The sequence below is a fragment of the Xenopus laevis genome, chromosome 4L (assembly GCF_017654675.1).
Source record: "Xenopus laevis strain J_2021 chromosome 4L, Xenopus_laevis_v10.1, whole genome shotgun sequence".
NCBI classification, from domain to species: domain Eukaryota; kingdom Metazoa; phylum Chordata; class Amphibia; order Anura; family Pipidae; genus Xenopus; species Xenopus laevis.
This window is the reverse complement of record NC_054377.1, coordinates 154,177,610-154,198,490: the sequence shown is the minus strand read 5'-3', so window position 1 is coordinate 154,198,490 and position 20,881 is coordinate 154,177,610. Positions and strand designations below refer to the sequence as shown.

The following is a 20,881-nucleotide window of genomic DNA, read 5'->3' as shown; positions in this document are numbered from 1 at the left end:
TCTTGCACTACTGTCTCCATCTTGTCCTACTGTCTCCATCTTGCCCTACTGTCTCCATCTTGTCCTACAGTCTCCATCTTGACCTACTGTCGCCATCTTTTCCTACTGTCTCCATCTTGTCCTACTGTCTCCATCTTGCCCTACTGTCTTCATCTTGCACTACTGTCTCCATCTTGTCCTACTGTCTCCATCTTGTCCTACTGTCTCCATCTTGCCCTACAGTCTCCATCTTGCCCTACAGTCTCCATCTTGCACTACTGTCTCCATCTTGTACTACTGTCTCCATCTTGCCCTACAGTCTCCATTTTGCACTACTGTCTCCATCTTGCCCTACAGTCTCCATCTTGCCCTACTGTCACCCTCTTGTCCTACTGTCTCCATCTTGCCCTACTGTCTCCATCTTGTCCTACTGTCTCCATCTTGTCCTACTGTCTCCATCTTGCCCTACAGTCTCCATCTTGCCCTACAGTCTCCATCTTGCACTACTGTCTCCATCTTGCACTACTGTCTCCATCTTGCCCTACAGTCTCCATCTTGCACTACTGTCTCCATCTTGTCCTACTGTCTCCATCTTGCCCTACTGTCTCCATCTTGTCCTACTGTCTCAATCTTGCCCTACTCTCTTCATCTTGGCCTACTGGCTCCATCTTGTCCTACTTGCTCCATCTTGCCCTACTGTCTCCATCTTGCCCTACTGTCTCCATCTTGTACTACTGTTTCCATCTTGCCCTACTGTCTTCATCTTGGCCTACTATCTCCATCTTGTCCTACTGTCTCCATCTTGCCCTACTGTCTCCATCTTGCCCTACTGTCTCCATCTTGTACTACTGTTTCCATCTTGCCCTACTGTCTCCATATTGCCCTACTGTTTCCATCTTGCCCTACTGTCTCCATCTTACCCTACTGTCTCCATCTTGTCCTACTGTCTTCATCTTGCCCTACTGTCTCCATCTTGTCCTACTGTCTCCATCTTGTCCTACTGTTTCCATCTTGCCCTACTGTCTCCATCTTACCCTACTGTCTCCATCTTGTCCTACTGTCTCCATCTTGCCCTACTGTCTTTTTCTTCTTGTACTTTTACCATCCTGCCCTACTGATGCCCTCTTGGCCAAGTTTCACTATGTTGTCCTACTGTACCTGCTACTTATCATTCTGGCTTAGACATCTGCTGTACTGTCAGGCCCAACTACTGTGTGGGCTGAGAGCATTGGCCCAATTTACCATAGTCAGTTCCACCATTTGGCTCTTGCCGAGTTCACGCGTAAGTGCAGGTTGAATGATTCTCTTTTTTGCACTTGCCACAGTCCAGTTCTACATGAAATATCTTCTTAAAAGTCTTTTTAAAGTTCTCGTTGCACAGGGGGTAGATGAGGGGGTTCAGGGTTGAGTTGATGTAGCCGAGCCAAATTGTGAACATGTGGAAGTTGTGGTTGCAGCAGTTGTGACAGAATGCTATGACCATGAAGAGAACAAAATATGGAATCCAGCAGACCATGAAGGCGGCCATGATGAATCCCAACTGCTTTGCGGCCTTCCTCTCCCGGTTCATGTGGAGCCCCTGGATGTGTTGTTTGGAATGGGTGTAAAACCTCTCCCAGGTGTGTTTTAGGTAGTTAAAGTTCCCTGAAAGTCTGGCCTCAGTCTGTTCTTTTGCCTCCATATTGGATTCCTCCACCTGCCTCAGCTCCAACATACAAGATGCAACCTCAGCAAATGTATGTTCCTCTGAGATCTCTGCCATTTGCTGGGTTCCAGGGCAGTTGTGTTCTTTTAAGGCCCCCCTGGTGACTGTCACATAGTTCCTGCACTCCTGGGGGTGAGCCTGGATTATTGCTAGTGGAAAGCAATGCAATTTGAAGACATTATTATCACAGTGGCTAAGCCCTTCTACTGGGTCTTTTCCTTGGGTGTTTCTTGACTGTCCAAACTCTTTTGATACGGTGACATATTGTGCTGGAAAATCCATCTCAGGGACCGTAAGTTCCCCATCCCTACACTGGTTCTTGGGGCAGCTCTGTTGGCTCTTTAGGACCCTAACGCTTTGCACCAATTTGCTGTCGTAGAACAAATGGAAGGAGCCGTTGACCAGATCCCGGTGCTGGTAGTGTTCCCTGACCGCCTTGTAGATTTTGGCATAAAACCACAGCATCAGCAAGGAGGGAATATAGAAGTTCAAGATGGCGGTGAGGACCTTAAACCAAGTTACTTTATGGAATTCCGTCTCACAGGTATATTCCGGCACAGATCTGATGCCGCCATTGGCGAATGCGTGCCAGCCCAGAATTGGGACAATCCATGTGAAGGACAGGAGCCATGCCCCAGAGATCATTACAGAAGCCCTGGTCTTAGTCCTGTACTTGAGATACTTCAGTGGCTGCTGGATAGAGCGGTACCGGTCAATACACAGTATGAAGAGGCTGAAGATGGAGGCCGTGCTGGCCACGTAGTCCATAGAGAGCCAGAAGAGACACACGGATCTTCCCAGAATCCACCTGTCGTTGAGTAGATACACAATGTTCAGGGGCATGACGGCTGCTCCCACAATGAGATCAGCGATGGACAGACTGACGATGTACAGGTTCCCAACCGTGTGAAGCTTGCGCTCCATTCTCACCGCGTACAGAACCAGAATGTTCAGAATGACTGTAAATACTGATATGGTTCCCAGTGCCAGGCCCAGGCCAGCTGAGTGGATCTCTGTGCCATTCTGTGCCACGCTCTCATTGCTTTGCCACATTGTCTCAGCGGGAGGAGCAATATCATCAGTCAAATGCTTGTGTTTCTGGGGGGCGCCATCTTGAAACTTCTGACCCGTGACCTGAAACACAGAGGAAACACGGATTCATTCAATCAGAACTTTGGTCTCACATGTAAAACATGCCAGTGTCCCCCGTGTAAAGCGTGTTACATGCGACACTTTCCTTCATCTAAAGGCAAAAGTAGGTTGTACACGGGAGAGGAGATTTGCCAAGTGTTCCGTCTCACCCTAATCAATGTAATTGGACCAGTCTGTGCCGTGTAAGACTTAATGTTCCCGTCTGCGCTGGCACTGAACCCCCGGTGCTGCTGGTACCTGCTCAGTGATGGTACATGACAATAACTGATTAAGGACAAGATCTGCTCCCACATCTCCTTATCCGTGTTGCTTGTACCAGAACCAGTCTAGTGGGTCCTGCAGGCTCCGAACTGGGGCAGGGGCACTTGCCTAGGGCACAACAGACTGTGTGTATGGGGGGTGTCTGGGCCAACGGGGAGCTTGCCCTGGGGGCCTCATCTGTAGGCCCAGCACTGCTGTCCTGCTGCAGCCTGTAATGGTAAAGGTAGGGATGTACAATCCTAGCACAGAGTGAGATTGGGTTGTGCTTGGGTTGATTCTTGCAGATTTGTCAGTAAAGGGTGTAGGGACCATATGGTTAACCCTATACTGTAAGGGCAACATAAGGCTAGTGCCAGGCTGGTGAATGATATACGATATACACAGAGGTGCCAAAGGGAGTCATAATTATATGCAGGTGCCTGCTATAATGTTATATTTAGGGACACATCTAATAAATGCAGGTTGCGGGGCTGAGCTGGTTGCATTTCATTTAAATTGCAATGAATTAAATTGCAGCCATTATATGTGGCCTTCCTAGATGACCCCCTGAATATCTGATCAGCCGCTTGGGTTCCCCCTGATTTTCTCTGTGGGTGGTTCACCTGTAAGTTAACTTTTAGTATGTTAGAGAATGGCTGAGCAACTTTTCAGTTGGTTGTCATTTTTTCTTTTTTTATAGTTTTTGAGTTATTCTTCTGACTCTTTCCAGCTTTCCAATGGGGGTCACTGACCCCATCTAAAAAAACAAATGCTCTGTAAGGCTCCAAATGTATTGTTATTGCTACTTTTTTTATTCCTTATCTTTCTATTCAGGCCTCTCCTATTCATATTCCAGTCTCTTATTCAAATCAATGCATGGTTGCTAGGGGGATTTGGACTCTAGCAACCAGATAGCTGAAATTGCAAACTGGAGAGCTGCTGAATAAAAAGCTAAATAAGTCAAAAACCACAGATAATAAAAAATGAAAACCAATTGCAAATTGTCTCAGAATATCGCTCTCTACATCACACTAAGAGTTAATTTAAAGGTGAACAACCCCTTTGATGCCCCATGGTTCTCTCAGACACCCCTGTGAGTGAGGGTTCCAGGTTGGGGTAACAATAGAAATGGAGGGGTTCCACCTTATGTGGGTCAGTGTCTCCCTCCTCCCAGGACACATGGCATAAGGTCCAGTCTATAGGATTTGCTGTGATTGATTGCGGAACCCATTGCTGCCCCGGTCCCCATCTGCTCCCAGAGCTGCTCAGGCCTCTCGCCAGTAGAACAAGTCTGATCAAGAACAATAAATCCCATCACAAGTACAAGGAGTTCCTGCTGGCGTGTGAACCACACGCACCGGCTCTGGCCGACACGCTACACGCACAGGAGAGAATGTTCTGGAGAAACTGCCTCTGCCTAAACTTACATAGAGATGTGCTCTAAGGGTTCCTGGGATTAAAGGACACATATACCCACACGATATTTGTGTGTATAATATGATTATATCCGCAATGAGCAGAGAAGTGTCAGGAGATGCTCCCTACATCAGTTCCACATTCAGCAGGACAGAACAGCAGGGGGCGCTCCTGTTACACATTTATGATATTAGCAGTCTACAACTGCACATGGAAAAAAAGAAATAATTAACATGCTGGGGCTACTGGATGAATGAAGCCCCCCAGCAGAAACATATTGCAGCCGTGTGCCAGGGAGCAGTGTGGGGGCAGCAGCTGGTTACAATTTCATTCTTCTGCCCCCACAATACATTCGAAAGGTTCAGGTTCAGTTCTGCGCTGGAGACAGAGGATAAAGATTGTCATCACTTTCTCTAATTTGTGGAATTTATTTGCTCAATGAGACGGAGGATATTCCTGGTGCCATGGTGACGCTCACCCACCGCTCTCCTTGGCACATAATGTGACCCCTATACAGGTGCCCGGGGGTCACACTCACTGACAGACACAGGGACATAATCACAGCTTAACCCCTACACTTACCCATTGACTAACCACTTCCATTAACCTCTTCCTATTCTCATTGATTTGCTTTATATAAGAACAAGGCAGCACCCCCAGCATGCTCAGTACTTACATACCTGTGTCTAATCATTTCTTAAACCCAACATGTGCTCCCCAAAAGTGCACCCATGAAGTTCTCACCAGTTTCCTCCCACACCCCGAAAACATACAACCTGATTAATTGGTTCCTCATAAATCTGCCCTAGTGGCTGTGACTGTGACCTTAGATGGTAAGCTTAATGGTGCAGGGACGGAAATCTGATAGGGACTTTAGATTGTAAACTCACTGAGACAGGGATTGAAAGAAATGTGATAACACCTTTAGATTGTAAACTCACTAGGTCAGGCCCCCAGTAAATATAATTGTCTGTGCCCACCCCACGGACTTAAAGGAGACTTAAAGGAGAAGTAAAGGCTAACTAAAGAAGTAGCTAAAAATGTTGTCCATCTTGCCCTACTGTCTCCATCTTGTCCCTGTCTCCATCTTGTCCTACTGTCTTCATCTTGTCCTACTGTCTCCATCTTGTCCTACTGTCTCAATCTTGTCCTACTGTCTCAATCTTGTCCTACTGTCTCAATCTTGTCCTACTGTCTCAATCTTGTCCTACTGTCTCCATGTTGTCTTACTGTCTTCATCTTGCCCTGCTGTCTCTATATCGGCCAGCTGTCTCCATCTTGTCCAACTGTCTCCATCTTGCCCTACTGCATCCATCTTGTAATACTGTCTCCTTCTTGTCCAACTGTCTCCATCTTGTCCTACTGTCTCCATCTTGCCCTACTGTCTCCATCTTGTCCTACTGTCTCTATCTTGCCCTACTGTCTTCATTCTGTCCTACTGCCACTATCTTATTGTCTCCATCTTTCCATATTGTCTCTATTCTGCTCATGCTGAGCAGCTGTCATTTTGTCCTACTATCTCCATCTTGTCTTACTGTCTTCATCTTGCCCTACTGTCTCCATATTGGCCAACTGTCTCCATCTTGTCCTACTGTCTCCATCTTGCCCTACTGTATCCATCTTGTTCTACTGTCTTCATCTTGCCCTACTGTTTTCATCTTGTCCTACTGTCTCCATCTTGCCCTACAGTCTCCATCTTGCCCTACTGTCTCCATCTTGTCCTACTGTCTCCATCTTGCCCTACTGTCTCCATCTTGTCCTACTGTCTCCATCTTGCCCTACTGTCTCCATCTTGCCATACTGTCTCAATCTTGTCCTACTGTCTCCATCTTGCCCTTCTGTCTCCATATTGGCCCAACTGTCTCCATCTTGGCCTACTGTCTCCATCTTGCTATACTGACTCCATCTTGTCCTACTGTCTCCATCTTGCCTTACTGTCTCCATCTTGCCATACTGTCTCCATATTGCCCAACTGTCTCCATCTTGTCCTACTGTCTCCATCTTGTCCTACTGTCTCCATCTTGTCCTACTGTCTCCATCTTGTCCTACTGTCTCCATCTTGCCCTACTGTCACAATCTTGTTCTATTGTCTCCATCTTTCCATACGGTCTCTAGCTTTGTGGTCTTGCCCTTCTATACCCATTATTTCCCCCCCCACACACATACACACTTGCAATGTGATAAGCACTGGATCATTGTCATGTTAAAGGCAGTTTTGGGGGTTTCAGTTCTTTATAGCAAAAGTCTCTTTTTCCTCAGTCATAGTAATGTATCTTGAATAAAGGCCAAGTTTTCCATAGAACATTATGAGGTCCCTCAGTAACGTTGGTCTGTAACTTTCTTCCAAAGCCTGAGGATCCTCAGTTCTCACTCGGTCTTGTCCTACATTTTATGGAATTTTCTCAGAGATACCTGTTTTATTTTCTCTTTATTGTCCTCACATGCCAGAGAAGATTTATTGGCATATTTATTATATATAAGAAGTACAAACACACCCACCCATATATTTTGATAACATTGGATTTCTTCCATCTACTCCCCTGTATTCTCTTTATCTTTTCTACTCCCCACATCTTGAAGCACTATGGGAGTACTCATGTACATCTATCGAGTGCTGGCGAAGTAGAGAGAATATAATTACTCTCCCAGCAGGACTCCCAGAGACCCTTCTTTGTTCCCAAGTTCTGAAGACCATTCAGCCCCGGCAATTAGCATTTCATAAACTGGGGGTTCTGTTGGATGATATTGGATCTGGCTTTGATGGCGCAGCCAAGAATCCAACAAACATCTCAATGTCTGCGGCCGACAGAGGCTCCTTCTACATCATCTGTCATGTGCAGCCTCTGTTACCCCAATATATTATATATATGTGTGCAGCCTCTGTTACCCCCAATATATTATATATATGTGCAGCCTCTGTTACCCCAATATATTATATATATGTGCAGCCTCTGTTACCCCAATATATTATATATATGTGCAGCCTCTGTTACCCCAATATATTATATATATGTGCAGCCTCTGTTACCCCAATATATTATATATAGTGCAGCCTCTGTTACCCCAATATATTATATATATGTGCAGCCTCTGTTACCCCAATATATTATATAATATGTGCAGCCTCTGTTACCCCAATATATTATATATATATGTGCAGCCTCTGTTACCCCCAATATATTATATATATGTGCAGCCTCTGTTACCCCCAATATATTATATATATGTGCAGCCTCTGTTACCCCAATATATTATATATATGTGCAGCCTCTGTTACCCCAATATATTATATATATATATGCAGCCTCTGTTACCCCAATATATTATATATATATGTGCAGCCTCTGTTACCCCAATATATTATATATATGTGCAGCCTCTGTTACCCCCAATATATTATATATATGTGCAGCCTCTGTTACCCCCAATATATTATATATATGTGCAGCCTCTGTTACCCCAATATATTATATATATGTGCAGCCTCTGTTACCCCAATATATTATATATATGTGCAGCCTCTGTTACCCCAATATATTATATATATGTGCAGCCTCTGTTACCCCAATATATTATATATATGTGCAGCCTCTGTTACCCCAATATATATATATATGTGCAGCCTCTGTTACCCCAATATATATATATATATGTGCAGCCTCTGTTACCCCAATATATTATATATATATGTGCAGCCTCTGTTACCCCAATATATTATATAGTATATGTGCAGCCTCTGTTACCCCCAATATATTATATATATGTGCAGCCTCTGTTACCCCAATATATTATATATATGTGCAGCCTCGTTTACACCCAATATATTATATATATGTGCAGCCTCTGTTACCCCCAATATATTATATATATGTGCAGCCTCGTTTACACCCAATATATTATATATATGTGCAGCCTCTGTTACCCCAATATATTATATATATATGTGCAGCCTCTGTTACCCCCAATATATTATATATATGTGCAGCCTCGTTTACACCCAATATATTATATATATGTGCAGCCTCTGTTACCCCCTATAGTTGTATAGTTGTAGCAAAGCGGTAGCTCCTTGGGGGCGAGGCTGAGCAGCAGGAATCATTCACTAGCCCCACCCCCGGGAAAGAATTCTTAGAGATAATATTTAATTCATCAAAATTATCATTAATTATTATTCTATTTCTCTTCTTTGTGTCTGCGGAATTGTGCAGGGACTCACTGGGGGGCACTGGGGGGGGCAGCAGGCTAAATGGGGGGGCTGATGGGAAATGAGAGTAAAAGGTCCCAAGTGAGACCCGCAGGTCTTTTGGTTCCACAGGGGGGTCAGGAATGTTCCCCCTGAGACGAGGGTCTCACTTTGCATTGTGGGAAATGTTGGGTTGACTCAGCTCCAGTGTGTTGGTCGGGGGGGGGGCACATTATCAGTGTTCGCCAGTCCGGGGCCCCCGCTGGGCTTCTAATGGGGCTCATTTATGTTGCAAGTGAGGGAATAATCTCCTAATTAGCCCATAAGTGGTGAAATCATTTCATTTACATGCGGTTACCATGGCAACCACTTTATTGTCACCTGAAACCTTTCATTCAAATCTTTACAGGCGGGGGGGGGGGGCTGAAACACTCTCCCCCCCCAAGGTGCCTTAAATGAGAAATCAGCACCAATGCGGGGGCTGGGGGCAGGTATTGTTAGTGGGAAGGGAATACTATGTGGGAGTAACACATGGCACGGGGGGGGGCAAATACAGTGGCCCCTCATTAACCTGTACAAATACAACGTCCCTCGTCTCCTTATTATTTATTTAACCCCCTGCTTGCCCCCCTCTCTTGCCCCTCTGTGGTGTCATGGCAACAGGTACTGACTGTCACTAACTGCCCCATGGCCATTACAGTTACTAGGGGGCAGTTAATGTGGAAACCATGGCAACAAGCTGGGGTACGGGGGCTGCAATAAGGGGCACCTACTGTCACATAGGGGGGAGTTAGTAGGAAAAAACCCATATTTTTAACCCTTTCATTGTCCATTTGTGCAAGTGTCGCCTATAGCAAAGGGAAAGTTGTGCCTCCTACTAAATATTAATATGGGGGAGAAAAGGTGCAGTGGCCCCAGGCCCCCAGCCCAGGATGATGAGGGTGATACAGGGGGGTCTGGGTGATATGCTTGGGGGGGGCAGTGAGTAGCAAAGGGTTATGATCACTTTAAATAGCAGGACAAACCATTGCACAAAACAGACGTGACTAAAGCTGTAAGTGAGCGAGTGACCCCATCACCATCGGCATTTGAGGCCCCCGCACGTCACCCCGAGTTTCTCTCTAATTTGTCACCCAGACCAAAGGGCCGTTACACAAACAGACAGGGGGAGCGGGGGGAGTGGGGGGAGCGGGGGAGATGATGCCACTAACACACAGACCTAATGAGGGAAAGTGACAGTTTCCATTTGCTCATCACTAAGTGTCAGGGGAGAAGCCTCATCTACATAAAGTGATTGGACACAACAGCCGCTGACACTCCAGAGATTGGGGGCAAATACAAATGTTGGCTCCACTTCTCTTGCCATAAAGGAGATGTCACCATATAATTCCTAATGACGCCTCATATTTACTAACTCTGCGGCTAATGTTTATGTGTCTGGGCATCACTCCCCAAATAAACTCACTGTATAAACAATACGACTGCCCAATCATTGCTGGTGGGGCTTGAGGATCCCTGTTTTTGGCACTAAGAATCCTGCCCCATAGTGTGTGCCCAGAGCTACATCTCTTTGTGCTCCCAGAATGGCACCTCATTATCTGTCACTTTAGTCTGTGCCCATATTCATGTGAGGGGTTAAATCAGACATAAGATGCAGCTGCACAGACTATTGGCACAGACACCAGTTGTACATGAATGAGCACAACTATAATATGTGTGACACTCACCATCTTGCTCTAATACCTCCACCTTGTCCTACTGTCTCCACCTTGTCCTACTGTCTCCTTCTTGTCCTACTGTCTCCATCTTGTCCTACTGTCTCCATCTTGCCCTACTGTCTCCATCTTGTCCTACTGTCTCCTTCTTGTCCTACTGTCTCAACCTTGTCCTACTGTCTCCATCTTGTCCTACTGTCTCCATCTTGTCCTACTGTCTCCTTCTTGTCCTACTGTCTCCATCTTGTCCTACTGTCTCCATCTTGCCCTACTGTCTCCATCTTGTCCTACTGTCTCCATGTTGTCCTACTGTCTCCATCTTGTCCTACTGTCTCCATCTTGTCCTACTGTCTCCTTCTTGTCCTACTGTCTCCATCTTGTCCTACTGTCTTCATCTTGTCCTACTGTCTCCATCTTGTCCTATTGTCTCCACCTTGTCCTACTGTCTCCACCTTGTCCTACTGTCTCCATCTTGTCCTACTGTCTCCATCTTGTCCTACTGTCTCCTTCTTGTCCTATTGTCTCCTTCTTGCCCTACTGTCTCCATCTTGTCCTACTGTCTCCATCTTGCCCTACTGTCTCCATCTTGTCCTATTGTCTCCATCTTGTCCTACTGACTCTATCTTGTCCTACTGTCTCCATCTTGTCCTACTGTCTCCATCTTGTCCTATTGTCTCCTTCTTGCCCTACTGTCTCCATCTTGTCCTACTGTCTCCATCTTGTCCTACTGTCTCCATCTTGCCCTACTGTCTCCATCTTGTCCTACTGTCTCCATCTTGTCCTACTGTCTCCATCTTGCCCTACTGTCTCCATCTTGTCCTACTGTCTCCATCTTGTCCTACTGTCTCCATCTTGCCCTACTGTCTCCATCTTGTCCTACTGTCTCCATCTTGTCCTACTGTCTCCATCTTGCCCTACTGTCTCCATCTTGTCCTATTGTCTCCATCTTGTCCTACTGACTCCATCTTGTCCTACTGTCTCCATCTTGTCCTACTGTTTCCATCTTGCCCTACTGTCTCCATCTTGTCCTACTGTCTCCATCTTGTCCTACTGTCTCCATCTTGTCCTACTTTCTCCATCTTACCCTACTATTTCCCCCTTGTCCTACTGTCTCCATCTTGTCCTACTGAGAGAATGCCATGAGATCTGATTTCTGTGCGTTTCCAATGCAGCGGATAATCACCGGCACAGAGGAGTTTAGTTAAGCAGGGCAAGCCCTTGCAATTTTATTAAATGCAGTTCAACGTTGCATCGCATTTAATAAAATTGCAAGGGCTTGCCCTGCTTAACTAAACTCCTCTGTGCCGGTGATTCTCCGCTGCACCTTGACTGGGTGGTTGCCGATTCCCCCATCACTGAGCGCCAGGAAACTCTGCTGGGGTATGTGAGGTGTGCGGTTTTTCCAAATTGGCTTCATTTCCAATGCAGAACATGTGAGTGACTTTAACCGATAAAGGGGAAGTTGACCTCACTTTGTGACAGTGCAGTTAATAAGATGTAATTGGGATTTCAGTCTTTCAGTTCCGGATAAAACAGCAGAGACAACAGCGACATCACCGAAACACAGAACTTCCCATTGTTATTCTGCTCCGGGGGGGGGGGGGGGGATGAATCCAATTCACTGTCAGAGAAAGAATTTGTAATGGGTGTAATTAGCACTGGGGAAATGCCGCTAGTAGATCCATTATCCCCAGACAATTCTATAAGATTTAGCTACAGAAACAGAATGAACTGATTCCCCCTCTTGTGCCTCTCCCCAGCCAGCGAAACAGACGCAAGGGGAGGAGCTAACAGGAGTCTACAGACGTTACATTATATGCTGGGAGTTGTAGTTTTACAACATCTGGAGCCCAAATTGTCTTTGATTTAAATTCTGAATGTAATTATCTCCCAGACCTTGTCAGCAGCGGAGGGGTTTGAATATCAGAATTAAACAGGAGGGGCCCAGTTGATACAGCCCCCCCCCAGAAATATATAATATTTCTTTGTAAAACAGAAAAGAATTCAAAAGATAAAACAATGAAGACCAACTGAAAGTTACAGTTCTATTAAATTGAATTTACTGTAAATCTGTGTATGTCCCTTTAAATAAATGAAGAATGAAGTTGACTTTACATGTTCCCTTAATTTCTGTATGTGGATTAGACATTTACTTCTCTCCCCAAAACTGAGTTTTAATCTTAATTGCTAATTGCCCCTTCACCCCTCCTCCCTGCTGTCCTTTCAACAGAACCCACTTATTAGTCATTACCTTTAACTGAAAGCAGCAGCTACTACTCATTATATATATAATAAACTGGGGAGAGACAGGGGCCGGGGGATAATAAACTGGGGGAGAGACAGGGGCCGGGGGATAATAAACTGGGGGGGAGAGACAGGGGCCGGGGGATAATAAACTGGGGAGAGACAGGGCCGGGGGATAATAAACTGGGGGAGAGACAGGGGCCGGGGGATAATAAACTGGGGGAGAGACAGGGGCCGGGGATAATAAACTGGGGGAGAGACAGGGGCCGGGGGATAATAAACTGGGGGAGAGACAGGGGCCGGGGGATAATAAACTGGGGGGAGAGACAGGGGCCGGGGGATAATAAACTGGGGGAGAGACAGGGGCCGGGGGATAATAAACTGGGGGAGAGACAGGGGCCGGGGGATAATAAACTGGGGAGAGACTGGGGCCGGGGGGATAATAAACTGGGGGAGAAACAGGGGCCGGGGGATAATAAACTGGGGGAGAGACAGGGGCCGAGGGGGAAAGAACTGGGGGAGATAAACTGGGGAGAGACAGGGGCCGGGGGATAATAAACTGGGGGAGAGACAGGGGCCGGGGGATATAAACTGGGGGAGAGAACAGGGGCCGGGGGATAATAAACTGGGGAGAGACAGGGGCCGGGGGATAATAAACTGGGGGAGAGACAGGGGGCCGGGGGATAATAAACTGCGGGGAGAGACAGGGGCCGGGGGATAATAAAACTGGGGGAGAGACAGGGGCCGGGGGATAATAAACTGGGGGAGAGACAGGGGCCGGGGATAATAAACTGGGGGAGAGACAGGGGCCGGGGGATAATAAACTGGGGGAGAGACAGGGGCCGGGGGATAATAAACTGGGGAGAGACAGGCGGCCGGGGGATAAAAACTAGGGGGAGAGACAGGGCCGGGATAATAAACTGGGAGGAGAGGACAGGGGCCGGGGATAATAAACTGGGGAGAGCAGGGCCGGGGGTAATAAACTTGGGGAGAGAACAGGCCGGGGATAATAAACTGGGGGAAGACAGGCCGGGGATCAATCAATGGGGGAGAACAGGGCCGGGGGATAAAAACTGGGGGGACAGGGCCCGGGGGGTAATAAACTGAGGGGAGAGACAGGGCCCGGCGGATAATAAACTGGAGACAGAATGGGCCGGGCGTATAATAAACTGGGAGAGGCAGGGGCGCCGGGGGATAATAAACTGGGGAGAGAGAAGGGGCCGGGGGGAGACATAATAAACTGGGGAGAGACAGGGCCGGGATAATAAACTGGGGGAGACAGGGGCCGGGGATAATAAACTGGGGGGAGATAATAAACTAGGGAGAGACAGGGTCCGGGGAGATAAACTGGGGAGAGACAGGGGCCGGGGATAATCTAAACAGGGGGCGGGGGGATAATAAACTGGGGGAGAGACAGGGGCCGGGGGATAATAAACTGGGGGAGAGACAGGGGCCGGGGGATAATAAACTGGGGGGACAGACAGGGACGTTGGGTAACACAATGGGGGAGACACATATTAAAGGACAGGTCAACCCAAAAAAATAATTCATTGCCAAATAAAAGAAAACCAAATTCTAAGCAACGTTCCAATATATATTTATTAAACTGTGTCAGTGCATTTTAAGTTATTAGTAAAATTGAAAGCAGCATTGACTTAACTCCTGATTGTTACTTTTTATACAACGTTGCAAAAGTCTTGGTTCCCCAGCAGCAAAGCCCGGTCTGTTAATCAACTGCCTTGTCTTACATTGTATCAACAGTCTGAACCAGCAATGCAGAGAAATGGACAGACATTGCTTTCAATAACAATACAAATACACATAATTTATAAACCAGAGAGTATATATAATAAATGTACAGAGCAGAGTTGCTTAGAATTAAGTTTATTATATTAGACCAGGGCTGGTGCCCCGTGACCCCCCCCCTTGTGTGACCCCCCCCCCTTGTGTGACCCCCCCCCTTGTGTGACCCCCCCCCCTTGTGTGACCCCCATATGAAAGTCTGACTGCTGTGTCTCTTTAACTCGTGAGGCAACTTCGGGCTCTGAGTGCCATCCCGCCGGCAGTTTAGATTCAAGCTAGCGGGAAGGCATTGTGGGGTATTAGTCGCCCAAAGAAGAGTCGATTTGTCATCAGTTGATTAAATCTCCCGAATCTCCATGTGTGTCTCTGCCCTTAATACGTATCATCACTGAGATTAACTGACCCCTGTATTGTCTAATCCTCAAATTCACACTAATCCCCTGTATTGTTCACACCTGTGACCCCTCTATTGTTTCTATCCTAAAGCCCCTGTACTGTTCTACCTGAGACCCCTCTATTGTTTCTATCCTAAAGCCCCTGTACTGTTCTACCTGAGACCCCTCTATTGTTTCTATCCTAAAGCCCCTGTACTGTTCTACCTGAGACCCCTCTATTGTTTCTATCCTAAAGCCCCTGTACTGTTCTACCTGAGACCCCTCTATTGTTTCTATCCTAAAGCCCCTGTACTGTTCTACCTGAGACCCAGACTCCTGCTCCTGCTCTGTTCTGTCTTCCCTATGCTCCCTGTGTGTCTCATACTCTGCCCTTCTCATTCTCATCGTCATCCTCACTCGGATACTTCTCATCCTCCTCTTCATCTTCACTCAGATACTTCTCATTCTATTTTTCATTCTCACTTAGATACTTCTCCTCTTCATCCCCACTCAAAGTACTTCTCCTCTTCATCCTCACTCGGATACTTCTCTTCTTCATCCCCACTCTGATACTTCTCATTCTCATCTTCATCTTCACTCAGATATTTCTCATCCTCATCTTCATCTTCACTCAGATACTTCTCCTCTTCATCCCCACTCAAAGACTTCTCCTTTTAATCCTCACTCAGATACTTCTCCTATTTATCATCACTCAGATACTTCTCCGCTTCATCCTCACTCAGATACTTCTCTTCATACTCACTCAGATACTTCTCCTATTTATCCTCACTCAGATACTTTTCTTCATCCTCACTCAGATACTTCTCCTATTTATCTCCTCACTCAGATACTTCTCTTCATCCTCACTCAGATACTTCTCCGCTTCATCCTCACTCAGATACTTCTCCTATTTATCCTCACTCAGATACTTCTCCTTTTTATCCTCACTCAGATACTTCTTCTCTTCATCCTCACTCAGATACTTCTCATCCTCCCTTTCATCCTCACTCAGATACTTCTCCTATTTATCCTCACTCAGATACTTCTTCTCTTCATCCTCACTCAGATACTTATCCTATTTATCCTCACTCAGATACTTCTCCGCTTCATCCTCACTCAGATACTTCTCCTCTTCATCCTCACTCAGATACTTCTTCTCTTCATCCTCACTCAGATACTTATCCTATTTATCCTCACTCAGATACTTCTCCGCTTCATCCTCACTCAGATACTTCTTCTCTTCATCCTCACTCAGATACTTATCCTATTTATCCTCACTCAGATACTTCTCCGCTTCATCCTCACTCAGATACTTCTCCTATTTATCCTCACTCAAATACTTCTCCTATTTATCCTCACTCAGATACTTCTCCTATTTATCCTCACTCAGATACTTCTCCTATTTATTCTCACTCAGATACTTCTTCCCTTCATCCTCACTCAGATACTTATCCTATTTATCCTGACTCAGATACTTCTCCGCTTCATCCTCACTCAGATACTTCTCTTATTTATCTTCACTCAGATACTTCTACTCTTCATCCTCACTCAGATACTTCTCCTATTTATCCTCACTCAGATACTTCTCCTCTTCATCCTCACTCAGATACTTCTTCTCTTCATCCTCACTCAGATACTTATCCTATTTATCCTCACTCAGATACTTCTCCGCTTCATCCTCACTCAGATACTTCTCCTATTTATCCTCACTCAGATACTTCTCCTATTTATCCTCACTCAGATACTTCTCCTATTTATCCTCACTCAGATACTTCTCCGCTTCATCCTCACTCAGATACTTCTCCTATTTATCCTCACTCAGATACTTCTCCTATTTATCCTCACTCAGATACTTCTCCTATTTATCCTCACTCAAATACTTCTCCTATTTATCCTCACTCAAATACTTCTCCTATTTATCCTCACTCAGATACTTCTCCTATTTATCCTCACTCAGATACTTCTCCTATTTATCCTCACTCAGATACTTCTCCTATTTATTCTCACTCAGATACTTATCCTATTTATCCTCACTCAAATACTTCTCCTCTTCATCCTCACTCAGATACTTATCCTATTTATCCTCACTCAAATACTTCTCCTCTTCATCCTCACTCAGATACTTCTCATCCTCCCTTTCATCCTCACTCAGATACTTCTCATCCTCCCTTTCATCCTCACTCAGATACTTATCCTATTTATCCTCACTCAGATACTTCTGCTATTTATCCTCACTCAGATACTTCTCCTATTTATCCTCACTCAGATACTTATCCTATTTATCCTCACTCAGATACTTCTCCTATTTAACCTCACTCAGATACTTCTTCTCTTCATCCTCACTCAGATACTTCTCCTATTTATCCTCACTCAGATACTTCTACTCTTCATCCTCACTCAGATACTTCTCCTATTTATCCTCACTCAGATACTTCTACTCTTCATCCTCACTCAGATACTTCTCCTATTTATCCTCACTCAGATACTTCTCCTCTTCATCCTCACTCAGATACTTCTTCTCTTCATCCTCACTCAGATACTTCTCCTATTTATCCTCACTCAGATACTTCTCCTATTTATCCTCACTCAGATACTTATCCTATTTATCCTCACTCAGATACTTCTCCTATTTATCCGCACTCAGATACTTCTCCTATTTATCCTCACTCAGATACTTCTCCTATTTATCCTCACTCAGATATTTCTTCTCTTCATCCTCACTCAGATACTTCTCCTATTTATCCTCACTCAGATACTTCTATTCTTCATCCTCACTCAGATACTTCTCCTATTTATCCTCACTCAGATACTTCTCCTCTTCATCCTCACTCAGATACTTCTTCTCTTCATCCTCACTCAGATACTTATCCTATTTATCCTCACTCAGATACTTCTCCGCTTCATCCTCACTCAGATACTTCTCCGCTTCATCCTCACTCAGATACTTCTCCTATTTATCCTCACTCAGATACTTCTCCTATTTATCCTCACTCAGATACTTCTTCTCTTCATCCTCACTCAGATACTTCTCCTATTTATCCTCACTCAAATACTTCTCCTATTTATCCTCACTCAGATACTTCTCCTATTTATCCTCACTCAGATACTTCTCCGCTTCATCCTCACTCAGATACTTCTCCTATTTATCCTCACTCAAATACTTCTCCTATTTATCCTCACTCAGATACTTCTCCTATTTATCCTCACTCAGATACTTCTCCTATTTATCCTCACTCAGATACTTCTCCTATTTATTCTCACTCAGATACTTCTTCTCTTCATCCTCACTCAGATACTTCTCCTATTTATCCTCACTCAGATACTTCCCCTATTTATCCTCACTCAGATACTTCTCCTCTTCATCCTCACTCAGATACTTCTCCTCTTCATCCTCACTCAGATACTTTTCATCCTCCCCTTCATCCTCACTCAGATACTTCTCCTCTTCATCCTCACTCAGATACTTTTCATCCTCCCCTTCATCCTCACTCAGATACTTCTTCTCTTCATCCTCAAGCAGATACTTCTCCTATTTATCCTCACTCAGATACTTCTCCTATTTATCCTCACTCAGATACTTCTCCTATTTATCCTCACTCAGATACTTCTCCTCTTCATCCTCACTCAGATACTTCTCCTCTTCATCCTCACTCAGATACTTTTCATCCTCCCCTTCATCCTCACTCAGATACTTCTCCTCTTCATCCTCACTCAGATACTTCTCCTCGTCATCCTCACTCAGATACTTCTCCTATTCATCCTCACTCAGATACTTCGCCTATTTATCCTCAGTCAGATACTTCTCCTATTTATCCTCAGTCAGATACTTCTCCTATTTATCCTCACTCAAATACTTCGCCTATTTATCTTCACTCAGATACTTCTCCTATTTATCCTCACTCAGATACTTCTCATTCCCATTTTTAATATATTCATTTCTCCCACATTTCTCCTCATTTTCTCTCAATGTTCACATCTCCTGTATTTCCACTTCACTGCTCCCTACTTTTCTTTTGTTTTAATAAACTGAGTTCTCTCCATTTTCTCTATTAACTACACTGTCCCACCTTCTGTAAATTCTCACATCTTTCCATAACTACAAACCTTCTCCCCATGACAGATGCAGAATGGGGACATATGAGCAGACAAGACTGGATTGGGTTGGGTTGATCAGGGGTGAGTCTAGGCAGGTGTATGGGGCACCCCAGTTCCTCCCAGTATCTCTTTCCATTCAACTATTTGTCATATTTTCCTAACTCTTCTTCTGCCCCCCCCCCATTGACTCTTCATTCTTTTCTTTATTCCGTCTATTACCCCTTTTGTTTTCAATTCCTCTCCTTTCCCCCCACTTCTCTTTCCCCCATCATTTCTACAATATTCTGATTGACTCTCTTGTCCATCTTCCCTCCATTACTCATTTGTTTCCCCATCTTCTCCCTGAATAACAGACTCTGCGTCTCTTTCCCAGACATTTATTCCCATCTGAGATTTGGCCCCTCCACCTGAACTGACCCCCAGGATTTCTAAAACTGTTTTGTTCCCAGAACATCCAGTGGAGACTTTACATTGGCAGACACAGGTGATTAATGGGGGACACACAGTATCCGAAAAGCACCTTCTCTCTCAGGACTTCCACCCACACATACTCTCCTTTGTCTCCACTGTCTCCCCCTCCCCTGTCTCCACTACTCCCTTCACCTCTTTGTCTACAACCTGGACTGTGGCTCCGCCCCCTGTATCTGGGGGTTTAAGAGATAAAACAGAAGCATCGAATCCTGTCCCAAATGATCCAGAGACCAACGGCAGCAGCGCTTGGGGATTCAGGGAATTCAGGTGGGAATGGGTTAATCTGGAGACAGGAGGGAGATTTGGGATTAAGAAGGGAACGTTCCAGAAACTTCATTTCTACACCTCAAAAATACCCAACTTTCCCCTGTATTTCTCTCTTTTGACTTCCAGCAATACATGTGACATGGGCAAGGTGCAGGGAGTTGTAATTCACCATTAAGTTGATCCGTCATGTGTCAGTGCCAATGAGCTGCGGTTGCCCGGGGGGCACAATGTCCGATGCCCTTATGGCTGGAGGGAGACATTGATATCGGGGGGATAATTCCAAGTCACTTACCTTGTGCTGCCGACTCGCTCCCTCCCTCACTCACTGGTACCCGGGCACAATGGGCACAATGGGCACAGTCTCCTGATTCCTCACATGTTCCTCTGGGGGTCCCTCCTGCTGCTGCTGCTTCTGTGCCAGGGGAGGGTACTGGCAGGTTGGGCGCAGTCTGAGCCTGGCGGGTCCCGTGTTTCTGTGCCAGTGGCTGATGCCCAGGCAGGAGGGGCACAGGCTTGTTACATGGGGGGCACCCAGTCAGGATTTGCCCTCAGAGAAGGAGCAACGGGGGGTATTTTGGAGGCTCAATGTTCTGTGACTCTAGTGAGAGGGATCCTCCTGCTTCTCTGGTCTCAGTACAAATGCAGCTGCTCCTCCTTCCCTCCCTCCCCTCCAGCCGGCGGATTAGTCCCCCCCTTCACCTACAACACTGAGCCCCCACTTCTCCCTGAGCCCCCCACTGTCTCTGTGTTTCCTTTTTAGGGGGAGGCAGGGGATTCACTACGGAAACCCTATGAGCTGACAATCATCTCACCCCCGTATTTGTGTCTCTCCTGAGCTCCCTATAGCGAGAGATGCACCCGTGGGTGTTACTGTATTGCACTGCAAGGCTGGGGCTGCCCTACTGATTAGCACAGCAAGGAAGGCTGACATTGTATGGCAAGGGATGATATAGAGCAGTACCAAGTATTACTGGTCATTGTGAAAGAGTAATATTATATGGTACAGCCAGGCCAGGAGCAGTCATTATATAGAGTAATGAGCAAAACTCTCTCCATCCATTTATTATTCTCCCCTATTTATATAACACCAACATATGCCGCAGCGCTGTACACAGATCATACATCATTCCCATCAGCCCCTCTCTATCCTCCTGTCTGTCTGTCACACTGAGAGATAACTGGGCAACTGGAATGTCAGGTCAGGGTGTGGCCGAGCCTAAAGAGAGGATTAAAGGGG

General features: G+C 45.8%; 1 protein-coding gene across 1 annotated transcript; it reads right to left on the bottom strand.

Moving 5' to 3' along the window:
* Positions 1-987: 987 nt before the first annotated feature.
* Positions 988-20,322, bottom strand: hrh1.L (histamine receptor H1 L homeolog). Its single transcript, XM_018240425.2, has 2 exons — positions 19,937-20,322; positions 988-2,818 (listed from the first exon to the last, which is right to left on the bottom strand). Exon 2 carries the CDS (start codon positions 2,735-2,737, stop codon positions 1,256-1,258), a length of 1,482 nt encoding a protein of 493 aa, XP_018095914.1. The 5' UTR covers positions 2,738-2,818; positions 19,937-20,322; the 3' UTR covers positions 988-1,255.
* Positions 20,323-20,881: the final 559 nt, after the last annotated feature.